At 47.4% G+C, this 15336-nt stretch overlaps 2 protein-coding genes across 2 annotated transcripts in view; both read right to left on the minus strand.

Annotated features, from left to right (window-relative positions):
- The window catches only part of h2ac14 (H2A clustered histone 14), a 1193713-nt gene that overhangs the window by 37977 nt on the left and 1140400 nt on the right, over window positions 1–15336 (minus strand).
- Window positions 347–7801, minus strand: zfp160 (zinc finger protein 160). Its single transcript, NM_001016517.2, is given in 4 exon segments — window positions 347–2104; window positions 7180–7312; window positions 7410–7547; window positions 7658–7801. Coding segments are annotated over 4 exon segments (1719 nt in total). The 5' UTR covers window positions 7742–7801; the 3' UTR covers window positions 347–740.

The raw sequence follows: 15336 nt of genomic DNA on the forward strand, positions 1-15336 counted from the left end.
ACAGAGGGACTATGTAAAATACATGTATATGGGGGTGCTGTATAAATATTGACTTTTGTCAATAAAACTGTCCAAAAATTTTCGCCGCAACGACCCCTTCTGATCCTAATGAGCACGTTAATTAGGATTCGGATTTGGTTCCGGATTCGGCCAAATCGAGTGGGTTCGGTGCATTTGTAATTGTTACTTGCTCAACGTTTAGTTGCTGGGGGGGAAAGGAAGTCACGTGGCTGTGGGCACCTGGGAAAGTAAGGTAATGTCTAAATACTACTGTATTTTGAAAGCCCCGCCCACGCAGGAAAGGCACAAAATATTCTGTGAAATATCACGTCTCAATAAACGTTCCTTGCCAACGGCATAATTTTATTCATAAAAACAACCACCTGATACATATTCAAACACGTGTATTACCCCCTTACAAAGCATAAATAACAGCATAATGGATTCTAACACCCCCCCCAGTATGGCGCCATTTCCTACTAACTACTACTCAAACCTAAATTTGCATTCACCAATGAATAAACCTGACACACAAATTCAGTGATTAAACGGCCTCCTTCCCTTCAGTGTTGATAGACGTCCCCCTTCTCACCGGCATCATCCTACCAAAAAAACGTGTTATTCTATAAAATTCTAAAAAGATTCTATTGTACATAAACTTGTTCCTCCATAAACACAAATGAAGATGGGATCAATGGGGAAGATGTCGGCCTGGTTTGTAAAGGACGCTGGGAACCAGCTTATGGCTTGTTGTGAAGATAAGAATGTGTTTTTAGATTATTTTTGTATGAAAAACATTTCCCACATATCGTACAAGGGAATGGTTTCTCCCCTGTGTGGGTTATTTGATGTTTATTAAGGACCGATCGGTCTGAAAAACGTTTCCCACACTCCAAACAAGGATAGGGTTTCTCCCCTGTGTGGGTTCTTTTATGACGACTGAGGTGCGACTGCTTTCCGAAACATTTCCCACACTCTGTACAAAAGTAAGGTTTCTCCCCTGTGTGAGTCTTTTTGTGAGAAGCAAGGTTGATTCGATTTGAGAAACATTTCCCACACTCAGGACAAGGATACGGTTTCTCCCCCGTGTGGGTTCTGTGATGATCTCTAAGGCGTGTTGAGTTGGTGAACGATTTCCCACACTCGGGACAAGGAAAAGGTTTCACCCCTGTGTGGGTTCTCTGATGGACAATAAGCTCAGATGAGGAGGCAAAGCATCGCCCACACTCGGGACAAGGAAATGGTTTCTCCCCTGTGTGGGTTCTGTGATGACGATCAAGGTTAGGTTGACTTGCAAAAAATTTCCCACAATAGGAACAAGGATACGGTTTCTCCCCTGTGTGAATCCTCTGATGGCGCTCAAGGTTAGGCCGATGCGAGAAACATCTCCCACAATCAGGACAAGGAAAACGCTTCTTTTTGTGGGATTCTTGGGGTTTGTAAAAGTCTCTCTGATAACCAAAATGGTTATTGTACTGACTGTAGCTGTAAGTATTATGCATTATGCCAGATATATGTGGGAATGTGTCGGCATTTTCATATCCATTATACGTTGTGTTGAACAGGCTGCACCCCATGATAGGTGTTACTATTCCCTGTATCTGTTCTGTAAGGGGATTAATGCTGCAATCTGATTGGTTTCCCCCTTCCCATGAAGCCGCCTCCTCTTTAATAACAACCGATATATAATCCTCTGCCGAGCTGTTATTCAGGCTGCTCCCCATGATAGGAGTAGGCGTGTCTGTTCCCTTTATCTGTTCTGTAAGGGGATTAATGCTGCAATCGGATTGGTTTCCGCCTTCCCATGAAGCCGCCTCCTCTTTAATAACGACCGATATATAATCCTCTGCCGAGCTGCTATTCAGGCTGCACCCCATGATAGGAGTAGGTGTGTCTGTTCCCTGTATCTGTTCTGTAAGGGGATTAATGCTGCAATCGGATTGGTTTCCCTCTTTCCATGAAGCCGCCTCCTCTTTAATCCCATTGGCCGGTGGGGGCTGTTCCGCAGTAGAAACATCAGGGTTTGTGAGATTCCCATCATTATTACAACATAAAGTTGCTTCCGTATGTGCTGTAACATCGCTCCCATCTTTATACTCACAGGCTGCTAAAGGGAAGGATAGAGACTGTTATTGATGCTCAATCAGAGATATTTGCTTATTGTTATTATTGTTATTTTACAATAAGTAAAAGCACACGATTCTATATAGAAAGGAGTGGGATCAGTTTGGATTTCTGAGAACAAGCACTTTCCATAAACAAATAAGAAACCATCATTAAACTGTACAAATGTGTATTTTTCATCCAATATCAATGGATATCACAGTAGGAAATAGACATTATCATCTCCGGCAATCCGGGGGGATATAGAAGGGGACGTAAAAGGTTCAGCAGAGACTGGGTAATTAACCATCAGCTGTTAGTATTAGGAATACAACCATTTATCAAAGTACAATTAAATCCAAAAAGTTTTCATATTAATTTGCATAACTTTTTCGTACTGTGCGTCCAAATTTACGCGGAAAAATTGTATTTGTCGCAACAAGTACGAAAGTTTCATTCAAGCTTCGGTAGCGTGACTTTCTGCACTGAAGGATCAAAGTGGGAAAGATTTTCCTGGTGTTTATGATCGTTTGGGTACGAAAATTTCGTCACTTTCGGATCGCCAATACGATATTATTGTGACTAATACGATTTTTTCGTAAGCATTTTCGTGACATTTCCGATCATCAGAAATTATCGTGTCTAATCCGAATTTTACCCATTTCGAGATTCAAACTCGTACTTTGATGAATCAGCCCCTTAGGAATTACATGTGTTTATTAGGGATGCACCGAAACCAGTTTTTTGGGTTCGGCCGAACCCCCAAATCCATCCCAAGGGATTCGGCCAAATACCGAACCGAATCCTGGATTTGGTGCATCCCTAGTGCTTATTCTGGTGAATTTTAGATCATTTTTCCTTGACTATAATCCAACAGGCTTATCCTTAACTCTGAGTGAGAGGTAGGAATGGCTGTGCTTTTTTTCTACAAACTTCTTTTAGCAGCAAAAACAATTATCAAAATTCAACAATCTATGAGATTTTCCTATTTAGCAGAGTGACGTGTGGGTCTATTCTCCGATCTGTCTGGGTCACCGATGAGTAGAACTATAAACTCTAAACCACAATCTCTTGGACTTGGTTTTTACCAAGTTGAAGGTTTATTATGTGTGAGTGAGTCGGCACCGTGTAACTTCCAATATGGACTTTAAAAGTGATGGGTTCAGGGAACAAATGGAACATTCGGTATGAGGTTCCCTATGTGATTGTGTTACGGCCTCGGGCCCCAGGCTCGGGCATAAGGCAGGGAGACCTCAGTATTTGCTGTAAGAAATGATTGGTGAATTCCATTCCTGTAACTATAGAGTGGATGACCCCTGTAACAGCACAATTGGACCAAACCCAGTCTTCTCTCCTGATTGGCTAAACTACAGAGAGTTTTTAATTAAAAGTAGTGATGCACCAAATCCAGGATTCGACCAAGATTTGGCCTTTTTCAGCAGGATTCAGATTGAGCCGAACCCACGCTCCTGGCCGTACCCAATCCGAATCCTTAAGATCATGTGACCTTTTTCCACATAAATACAGAAGCTGAAAATGTTTCGCTGTAATCATTTGTTACAGCAAATACTGAGGTCTCCCTGCCTTATGCCAGAGCCTTCCTTTTCCTGATTTACACGTGCAAATTAGGATGCGGTTAAATCTTCCACTAAGGATTAAGGGTTCGGCCAAATCCCAACATAATGGATTCAGTTTATCCCTAAATGAAAGGGATTTCATTAGGTGAAGTTCAAAGGCTCTTCTGGTTGGAATGTTAATTTGGATCCTACAGGAGATTTCAGCCCTGCCCCCCGCACTGTGCATTTCCAACACAGCATGGAGGCAACGCTCACACATCTGCTCCCAAACATAAACAGCCCAATACTGTAGCAGTTCCACAGGGAAAGACCCAGAGAAAAAAAAGAAAATCTGCAGCAGTAAAGGTGGCCGTGCACGACCTCGCCAAGCAAGCAGATCTTCTCCCGATATCCCCACCTACAGGTGGGCGATATCAGGAGAATCCAGGCCAAACGATAGAATTATAATGACGGGCATAGGCACAGTCGGTCCAGCGACTGCATCAACGAGCCGATGCGGTCCCCGATCCGACTAGATTTTTTTTAACCTGCCCGATCGAGATCTGGCCGATTTCAGGCCAAGCGAGCGGATCTTCTCCCGATATCCCCACCTACGGGTAGGCGATATCGGGCTAATTCGATCATATTATAATGACAGCAATGGGGCAGTCGGTTCGGGGACCGCATCAACAAGCCGATCCAACTAAATCTTTTAACCTGCCCGATCAATATCTGCCCAATTTCAGGCCAGATGTCGGTCGGGCAGGCCCGTTGTTAGTGCCCCTACATGGGCTGATAAGTTACTGAATCGGTTTAAGGGACTGATATTGGCAGCTACAATCGGCCCGTTACTTCCTATGAATCAACTTACTGCAGCCCCTAACAACAAGCTCGTAACAGCCGTCTCCTCTCAAACTCACTGCTTTTTATGACAAGCGCTTTAACAACCAATACACAAGCCTAAAGGTGGCCATACACGCACCGATATTATCGTACGAAACCTCGTTTCGTACGATAATCGGTGCGTGTATGGCATGTCGGCGAGTCGACCGATATCGCAGGAAGCTGCCGATATCGGACGACTCGCCGATCGGACAAGTTTGAAAATTTTGATCGGGCGCCATAGAAGGCGCCTGACCAAAATTCTCCCTTCAGAGCTGAATCGGCAGAAGGAGGTAGAAATCCTATTGTTTCTACCTCCTTACCTGCCGATTCAGCCCTGAATGGTGTGTGGCGGATCTTACGATGTTTCGTGCGACCGATGGTCGTACGAAACATCGTCGGATCGCCACGTGTATGGCCACCTTAAGATTGTGGCCCCCTTTGCAGGAGGCTCCTCCTCACCACACGGCAGCAAAACAATGAACTCTATTCCTCTCAGTAATTTAGAAATAAAAAATCCTTATTTACACACATTAAGAAGAGGAGAAGGAGAAAGACTTGAGAGATTTGGGCGCCCGTATGCCTCACACAAAATACAAAATAACAAATTAGGAAACTGCTGCTGACAAATATAATTCTGCCAATGGAGAACTTTACTGAATTACTGCAACTCTACCAGCATTTCTGGGGCCAGGGTGCAATGCATAAAGTCATTCAAAGAATGTTCCTTAGATAGGGCTGATAGCATTGCATTAACTCAGTGAAGTTCATTCTGCTTTCTCCCCCTCCCCTCCCTGCTCTCTCCCCCTCCCCTCCCTGCTCTTTCCCTCTCCCCTCCCTGCTGTGATCTGAGCTGAAAGCAGTTTCCTGCCTGCTGCCTGGAAATTAAGTCAGACCAAGCTAAAATGGCAGCTGCTCTCTTAAAGTGATACTGACACTAAAAAAATACTCTTCAAAATACTCATGTACATACAAAGATCCCTATAGGTCATGTTGATCACTTTCTGCTAATAGATCTGCTTTTGTAAATGATTGTTACTTGAAATCCTTAACATGACTGCACTTATAGCTTCTAATGCCAACGGACTCCTGCTGCACAAATATGGCCGCCATCTCACAGAGGAACATGGGGGTTTAGATAGGGAATGTAAATGCAATGCGCAAATACTCCCATTGCTAAAGCTTGTGCAAAGCCAATGTTATGATAGATGTATTTCTGGTGTCAGTGTCTGGAGATTTAGGGTGGCCAAACACGGCAAGATCTGCCACCTCTGCAAATGAGCAAATCTTTCCCCAGTATGCCCACCTTGGGTGGGGGGTATCGTGCTAATGCGTTAGTTTGGCCCTAGGGCCAATGGCAGGGATAGGAGGAGTCAGAGCAAGGGCCGCATTAATGAGCTGATGCGCTTCCCTATCCGATGAAAAATTTAGCCTGTCCGATTGACATTCGCCCAATTTTTGGGCAAATATTAGTCAGGGGGGCCTGTTGGAGATAAGCTTCCGAGTGGGTCTTAAGGACCCGCATCAGCAGCTGGAATCTGCCCGTGTGTGGCCTCCTTTACTCACTTCCCAAGTCCTTTTTAGTGGCAACAGTTACCGGCTGCAAATCGCTACTAATCCAACCCTTTGCTCTCCCTATAGGCCTCTCTCCCTACTGCAAAAACACTGACCAAGAGGATCTCTGCATTCATTAACCCCAACCAGTCTGGTTTCATGTAAGTGTCACTCAATGATTGGCCAATGGGGAGATTAGTCACCCACAGTTAAATCTCGGCTGCTGTCGAAATACCTTCCCAGCGGCAATAAAGTCAATCACCAATGGGAAGGCATGTAGGCTGCCAGCCCACACAGGGCCTACCAAATAGCCAATCAGAGCTCCTATTTGTAACCCCGGGAACATTTTTCATGCTTGTTGCTCCCCAACTTATTTTACATGTGGCTCACAAAATGGTTGGGGATCCCCAATTTACAGTGACACCCCAGCTACAAGTACATGATTTCCTATAACAATCCTTTCAGCTTATCAGGGGAACCAAACATGGCTGCCCCTCTCCCCCATATTATTCACTTCAGCAGCTAGGCTGACCTGATAGGGAACTGAAGCCTGTCTGTGCTTGTGTGACTGCAGGGCTGTGATTGGCTCTCCCCTCCTACAGGGACCGTTAGGACACGCCCACCCTTCATTGGAAACCCAGACAGGGACCTGAGAGGATCTATAGGGAGCTCCAATAAAGGGGCCATTGTTACAGATAGGGTTAATAATTAGCCCAACCCTGATCCAATGTGGACTTGGGGGGATAGATTTTCAGTTGCACCCTTTTTCTCTTTTTTTTCTGCTTTAAAACCAGCTATTTTGTACTTTAGCCATTGGGGTGTGCCCTCCAAAACTGTTTGTTTGAAGATGCTAAGGAAAATCTGTATCAACCCGTTATCAGCACACACTGTGCAATGTGCAAATTTAATGAAAAATTATGAATCAAACCTGACTAAAATAAAATATAAAGAGCTTTAAAAAAACATAAACAAATTCTTCATTTTTTAAATGTAAAAGCATTCTATGACTTGTCTCTTTCATATCAGCAACACTGTAAATATACCACCACATTCCAGTATACAAGCAAAAGCAACCATTACTCACCCAGTGGGCGGAGCTGCTGGGGCTCCTCCTCCTCCTCCTTTATCCCTTCCCTGTAAAGGGCCTGGTTTCCTTTTATATACTCCCACTCCTCCAAGGAAAAATAGATGGAAACATCCTCACACCTTATGGCAACCTGGCACACACAATGTTACAGTCATCCCCCAGCCAGAGAAAGGGATTATCATACACTGTTACTAAACAATAAGGGGGGATTGGGGGGCCGCACCCACCTCTCCAGTCAGCAGCTGGATGATGTTGGAGATGAGTTCCAGGATCTTCTTGTCATTTTCCTTCTGTATGACGGAGCCAGGGGCATGCAGGGCCCCCAAACCCACAGTTGGGCTCTTCTTCTTAGGGATGACGTAGCCCTATGTATTGAGAGGGAGAGAGAATGATGAGTGTGTAACGCAGCAGAGAGACCCCCTTTGTACAGACAGACAGTCTCTTCTCACTGTGCCACTCACAGTGCCCCCCTCACCTCTCCAGTCAGCAGATAGATAATCTCCAGTGTGAGATTCAGGATTCTCTCCTTCCGCTCCTCATTTTTATCCTTCTTCCCCATCACTGGGTCACTCGCTTCCTCCCACATTCCCATTGGCTCCTTGAGGGAGGGACAGGCCTGGAAGTGGAATTAAGCAATTAGACATTTCTATAGGGGATTTTATAGCCTGCCCACACACAGGCAGGGTACGGCAGGCAGAGTATGGCACACACAGGCAGGGTAGGGAAGGCAGAGGATGGCACACACAGGCAGGGTAGGGAAGGCAGAGGATGGCACACACAGGCAGGGTAGGGAAGGCAGAGGATGGCACACACAGGCAGGGTAGGGAAGGCAGAGGATGGCACACACAGGCAGGGTAGGGCAGGCAGAGGATGGCACACACAGGCAGGGTAGGGCAGGCAGAGGATGGCACACACAGGCAGGGTAGGGCAGGCAGAGGATGGCACACACAGGCAGGGTAGGGAAGGCAGAGGATGGCACACACAGGCAGGGTAGGGCAGGCAGAGGATGGCACACACAGGAAGGGTAGGGCAGGCAGAGGATGGCACACACAGGCAGGGTAGGGAAGGCAGAGGATGGCACACACAGGCAGGGTAGGGAAGGCAGAGTATGGCACACACAGGCAGGGTAGGGCAGGCAGAGTATGGCACACACAGGCAGGGTAGGGAAGGCAGAGTATGGCACACACAGGCAGGGTAGGGAAGGCAGAGTATGGCACACACAGTCAGGGTAGGGAAGGCAGAGTATGGCACACACAGTCAGGGTAGGGAAGGCAGAGTATGGCACACACAGTCAGGGTAGGGAAGGCAGAGGATGGCACACACAGTCAGGGTAGGGAAGGCAGAGGATGGCACACACAGGCAGGGTAGGGAAGGTAGTACATACATTGACACAATGCTGGCACTTCCCCCACAGCCTGTTTGAGGTGTGAACAGGGGAACAATGTGGCGCCTACAGTCTGAGCCTGAGGTGTGAACACTGCAGGGGGTGAACAATGCAGAGATTAAAAGGTGTGAACACTACAGGGCTTTACATGTTTAAACAATACAGGGGATTACAGCCTGAATCTGAGGTGGAACAATGCAGGGAGAGCCAGTTAATCTCAGTACTGATACCACAAAGGTAAATTACACAAAGGTAAATTACAGCAGCCAGACGGGTGGGGGCCACACGGGTTGGACAGTATTGCAGTAGCCGGTCTATCGGCAAATGGGTTTGAAGCTGCTGGAAATTCAGCTTTCAGATAATGAGCAGTTCATGTTACTTTCCCTTTAGCCATAACTGATGGGAAGTAGGTTTCATGGACTCTCTGCTCTATAACCAGAGCCTCGCACTCGTACCATTAAGGTCCATGTCGGCTGGTTCTGGTGGGAGCAAACTCAGAGCCTATTTATATAAAGCAGCCAATCAGAGCTCTTGTTGCACTACAACTCCCAGCAGGAACCCCAGATACCCTTCAGCTGTTGGGCGCTGGGTGCAAGTGATTGGCTGCAGGTCGGGCACGGGGGGTATAAAGTGTCTCCATCTTGCCCAGTGGGTAACACAGCAGGTAAGGGCAGGGGCAGTATTACTAATATAGCAGCAATGTACTTACCCTTACATTTCTATTCCCCTCTGCCCACTTACACCCCAATCTGCCCCAATCCCCCACTCCCATCCCAGCCTGCTTCCCCCAACCCACCCCCTTATGTCCCCCCAGGGTCACCAACCCTTATCCCTACTATTCCCCCACTCTCCCTACCTGCCCCTGCTGCCCCCCAGTATGTATAGCTGCCCAGCTGCCCCTATTTGCCCCCTGCACTCACACAGCTCTGGGCTTTATCTGGGGCAATTATTAGCCCAGCTGCCCCTATTTGCCCCCTGCACTCACACAGCTCTAGGCTTTATCTGGGGCAATTATTAGCCCAGCTGCCCCTATTTGCCCCCTGCACTCACACAGCTCTAGGCTTTATCTGGGGCAATTATTAGCCCAGCTGCCCCTATTTGCCCCCTGCACTCACACAGCTCTAGGCTTTATCTGGGGCAATTATTAGCCCAGCTGCCCCTATTTGCCCCCTGCACTCACACAGCTCTAGGCTTTATCTGGGGCAATTATTAGCCCAGCTGCCCCTATTTGCCCCCTGCACTCACACAGCTCTGGGCTTTATCTGGGGCAATTATTAGCCCAGCTGCCCCTATTTGCCCCCTGCACTCACACAGCTCTAGGCTTTATCTGGGGCAATTATTAGCCCAGCTGCCCCTATTTGCCCCCTGCACTCACACAGCTCTAGGCTTTATCTGGGGCAATTATTAGCCCAGCTGCCCCTATTTGCCCCCTGCACTCACACAGCTCTAGGCTTTATCTGGGGCAATTATTAGCCCAGCTGCCCCTATTTGCCCCCTGCACTCACACAGCTCTGGGCTTTATCTGGGGCAATTATTAGCCCAGCTGCCCCTATTTGCCCCCTGCACTCACACAGCTCTAGGCTTTATCTGGGGCAATTATTAGCCCAGCTGCCCCTATTTGCCCCCTGCACTCACACAGCTCTGGGCTTTATCTGGGGCAATTATTAGCCCAGCTGCCCCTATTTGCCCCCTGCACTCACACAGCTCTAGGCTTTATCTGGGGCAATTATTAGCCCAGCTGCCCCTATTTGCCCCCTGCACTCACACAGCTCTAGGCTTTATCTGGGGCAATTACCTCACGTCGGTAGCACGGAAACACTGCTCTTTCAAAATCCTCCATTCGGGAATACAGCCCCGCTCCCTCACTCACCTGTTTCCGTGGGTGCTCTGTCTCCTGTAGCTGCGCTGGATGAAAGTGAGAAAAAGGAGAGGAGCTGGGACACTCACTCATTGGCTGGGAGGGGAATGTGGGCGGGACAGAGAGCAGCAGAGAAGAATGATTGGATCAGTGAGCACAAGGGCGGGACAGAGAGTTAGGGACAGAGGGAAAACTCACAGACTGCAGAGTTAGGGACAGAGGGAAAACTCACATATTGTTTTTTAAGTGTAAATATCACCGATCTTTCAAGCGTTCCAGCCCATTAGTTGCTCAGGCTGTGAGCAGAAATAGCAGAGCTCATAACCAATAACTATGGAACTAATCAGCACTGGCTGCCTAATTCAAGGCGCATTGATACACGCAGGGTTAAACTTGTGTTTAGAGACGTATTTCCCACATGTGCGCTGAGAGCTGTTTGTAAATAAGAAAGGAATTCTGGGAAATGTAGTTTTTCTAACTCTGTATTTCTGGACTTCCACAAGGCGCTTATTGGCAGTGTTAGGGGTCATTCATGTCCACAAGTGCAGTTTTGTGCATAATTCTTCCCATAATGCAGCTTTTTTACCCAGAATTCCAGTATTATTGTGGCCATGAGGGGGGGGGGGGGGTGCAGGTAGCTTTAAAGAATGGGGATTAACACCCAAGTGACTGTGGGGGAAATTGCTGGAGCGCAACTGTAACCCCTCAGCTGCCGCACCCTTCTACTGACGTTTCCCCTTTCCCAGAATGCAGTGTTTAAAGGGGATATAAAAGGGGTTATTGACAAACACTAGTGCAGTAAAGTACAATTTGGAGCTCAATTTGGCATCTGGGGACCATACAGAAGTGCAAGGAGCAGATTTAATCTCAAGCACCTTTATGGGCGAAGACACACAGGGCCATTAGTCGTCACGACTTTTAATTAAAACGCGTCACCCCCACCCCACCAATCCTCTAGGCCAGGGGGGTGTGAAACTCAATCACATAAGGGGCCGGGCAAACTTTTTATAGAGTTACTGTACAGTCAGGCACAGTCACCAGGGGGGCAGAAAAGACAGCCAGAAGGGCCGTGTGTTTGACATGTTAATAATATACGGTGCCTGGTTTTAGTTTGGCCTAAAGAGGATCCTTTGTTGGGGGCCCTAACAGCCCTCGCCCAGTAGTAGAGTAGGAGACGTGTCACCCTGTCTCACTCGCCCTTCATGACCAACCCCTAAACAATTGGAGGCAAAATAATAAAGGGAAAAATTATCTGGATAAATCCCAAAACAATATGGAGCACCCAGAAGATGGGAAAATGGCCGACCATTTAGCTTGTATTGTATTGGCATTGTATTGTGCATCATTCGGTCATCGGGATCTTTCGATAATACTATCCAGCCTGCCTCACAGAGCCAGCTTAGCAAATAATATAAAAATGTAATTAAAACAAGTAGTCAGCTCTCACTAACTTTATATAGGATAACCATCCGCACTAGAACAACCATCTTGCCTAGGGAAAAACAAAATGGAGGTCGAGCACTTTCCTGAAGAAGATTACAGGTAATGGTTGAAACAATGTGTTTTTAGCTCCAGGTGTTGCAGGACCCCGGAGTTGAATTATAGGCTCCTGATGCGCCAAAAGCTGAAGCAGATTTGCCCCAATGCAAACGATCATTGCTGGATCCGTCGTAAAGAAACCGGAACCCTTCTGCATATTTTAATGGATTAAACAGTATTGCCATTAAAGGGGTTGTTGAAATTGCCTTTTAGTATGATGTAGAGCAGCGTTTTTCAACCGCTGTTCCGCGGCACACTAGTGTACCGCGAGATGTTGCCTGGTGTGCCGTAGGCAGGGCCGCAATTTTTACTTTCAAAAAAAAATCCGGGCCCTGTCATTGGTTGCGCCCCGTGTGTACGGGTGACGTCAGTACGCACGGGGCGCAACGTTATAAAAGGGCCTGTGTGCGGTCGCGTGTAGGCAGAAGTGCAGAGGCGGCGCGCGTGAGGGGAAGATGCTGCTGAAGCCGCCGAAGAGTAAAATGCTGCTGGGCACCAATGTATTAGGGGGGGCCACGGGGCACACTGACTTATGGGGGCACTGCTGCTGGGCACCAATGTACTAGGGGGGCTGTCTCTTGGCACCAATGTACTGGGGGGCACTGCTGCTGGGCACCAATGTACTAGGGGGGCACTGCTGCTGGGCACCAGTGTACTAGGGGGGCACTGCTCTTGGCACCAATGTACTAGGGGGGCACTGCTGCTGGGCACCAATGTACTAGGGGGGCACTGCTGCTGGGCACCAATGTACTAGGGGGGCACTGCTCTTGGCACCAATGTACTAGGGGGGCACTGCTGCTGGGCACCAATGTACTAGGGGGGCACTGCTCTTGGCACCAATGTACTAGGGGGGCACTGCTGCTGGGCACCAATGTACTAGGGGGGCACTGCTCTTGGCACCAATGTACTAGGGGGGCACTGCTGCTGGGCACCAATGTACTAGGGGGGCACTGCTCTTGGCACCAATGTACTAGGGGGCACTGCTGCTGGGCACCAATGTACTAGGGGGGCACTGCTCTTGGCACCAATGTACTAGGGGGGCACTGCTGCTGGGCACCAATGTACTAGGGGGGCACTGCTCTTGGCACCAATGTACTAGGGGGGCACTGCTGCTGGGCACCAATGTACTAGGGGGGCACTGCTGCTGGGCACCAATGTACTAGGGGGGCACTGCTGCTGGGCACCAGTGTACTAGGGGGGCACTGCTCTTGGCACCAATGTACTAGGGGGGCACTGCTGCTGGGCACCAATGTACTAGGGGGGCACTGCTCTTGGCACCAATGTACTAGGGGGGCACTGCTGCTGGGCACCAGTGTACTAGGGGGGCACTGCTGCTGGGCACAGAGTTAAATTTTTTAACATTTTCTAATGGTGGTGTGCCTCGTGATTTTTTTCATGAAACAAGTGTGCCTTTGCCCAAAAAAGGTTGAAAAACACTGATGTAGAGAGTGCAATTCTGAGACAGTTTGCAATTGGTCTTCATTTTTTATTATTTTTGGTTTTTGAATTATTTAGCTTTTTATTCAGCAGCTCTCCAGTTTGGAATTTCAGCAGGTATCAGGTTGCCAAGGTTTAACCTAGCAACCAGACAGTGGTTTAAAAGAGAGATACCAATATGAATAGGGGAGGGCCTAAATAGAAAGGTAAGTATTAAAAGTAACAATAACTATAAAATTGTAGCCTCACAGGGCAATTGTTTTTTGGCTGCCAGGGTCACTGACCCCCATTTGGAAGATGGAAATAGTCAGGAGAGGAAGGCAAAAAATAAAACGACCGAATTAGCCAAGCGAGTGGATCTGAAGGAGTTTGGGCCCCTTAACTTTGTGTAAAAAACTCCCACAAAGCAGAATCTTTGCCAGACTATAGTCCTTAATAGACTTTCCCTAACCCCCCCGTGTATATTGTCGTTTGGCCTGGTCCCTTCTAAGTGCATTGGCCCCACGGAAGAGCTAAGATGGCTGCCGCTGCTCTGATCCCCTCAAAAGGTTTTATAGTTATTTCTCTACTGCACCAACCTATTTACCTTCAGCTATAGCAATTCCGTGCTTCTAGCAGTTCTTGCAGTGTGTGTAGCATATAACCGAAAGTCTGTATTGGAGTCAGAGTGAGCACATGTATCTAAAATGGCTGCTGTGAAGGAAATACTGTAGGAGTTAATCCTCACACTGTCCCCTGATTGTTGTGATTTGCCTGTCGTCAGGGGCGCTGCTACCATCAGGCAAGTTGAGAAACTCGCCTCAGGCGTTAGAGCCCCCATATAAATGTATTTAAAAATCTGAGCTGTCAATCATATATTGCCTGCCCCGCCTCTATGCCTAAGGCATAGAGGCAGGGCAGGCAATATTTGATTGACAGCTCCGATTTTTCAATTATAACTACTTTCATTTTCCATTCAGCACTTCCTAGATATCACCTAGATGTATAAGATTTTGGGATGAAACACAGTTTGCCTTAATAACAGTCTACACAAAATGGCGTCTGCCTGCTCCCTGTGACTGCAAATTCCAAAACTGAAGGAAAAAAGAAATTCAATCGTTTATATTGTGTAAGTAAAGTTTGTTTTGCTCTACTAACTATGATACAAAAGAATTTGGAATTATTTCTTGGGGCGACAAGTCCCCTTTAAGAGCAAAATGTCCGGTTTTTGAAACAAAAATTTGGCTGTTAGTGGACAGGGTGCTATTGTGCTCTCTACGTTAGCAATGTGGCCCCCCCCCCCCCTCCAGTGCTGTAAAGGTGAACTCGGGGTCCGAGGGGGGCAAGAAATGCCTCTGCCTATTAAAAAAAAAAATTTTAACCCTTCTTTTACATATGTAAATTAGGATTCGGTTTGGTATTTGGATTCACAAAGGATTCAGGGTTTGGCCGAATCCGAAAATAGTAGCTGGACTGGTGATATATCTAAGTGTTAGTGTTTTCCAGGCGGGGGGGTAGGGAATTCCATTTTATGCACCATATTTCCTAAAATTTATCACATTGTTTGTTTTTTCTAGTGTTGTAGCAGCCATTTTTTCCATGTTTGCCCTGAATAGTGGATAGTGGTTGTTGGATAGTGGGTGACTGAGATTTTTTTCCCCCTAAAGTCTATCAAGTAAAGAATACTCTAAACAGCCTCCAGAATTACCTACCTTTGTCCCAGCATTCTCTCTGACCTGGTTCCCCAGGCAGAGGGTATTCTTTTTCTTTGCCTCCTTGTGCAGAGTGAAGCCCTGCCCCCACTTCCTGTTCAGGTCTCTCATAAAAAAAAACCCAGCTAATGCACAGACTGGCTCCTGCTGCCTCCAGGCATGCGCAGACGGCTGTCCACTCCGATAACCTTGTCGGATTGAAGAGAGAACTGAACAGGAAGTGGGGGCGGAGCTTCACTCTACAC

This window comes from Xenopus tropicalis, chromosome 9, assembly GCF_000004195.4.
Source record: "Xenopus tropicalis strain Nigerian chromosome 9, UCB_Xtro_10.0, whole genome shotgun sequence".
Lineage (NCBI taxonomy): Eukaryota > Metazoa > Chordata > Amphibia > Anura > Pipidae > Xenopus > Xenopus tropicalis.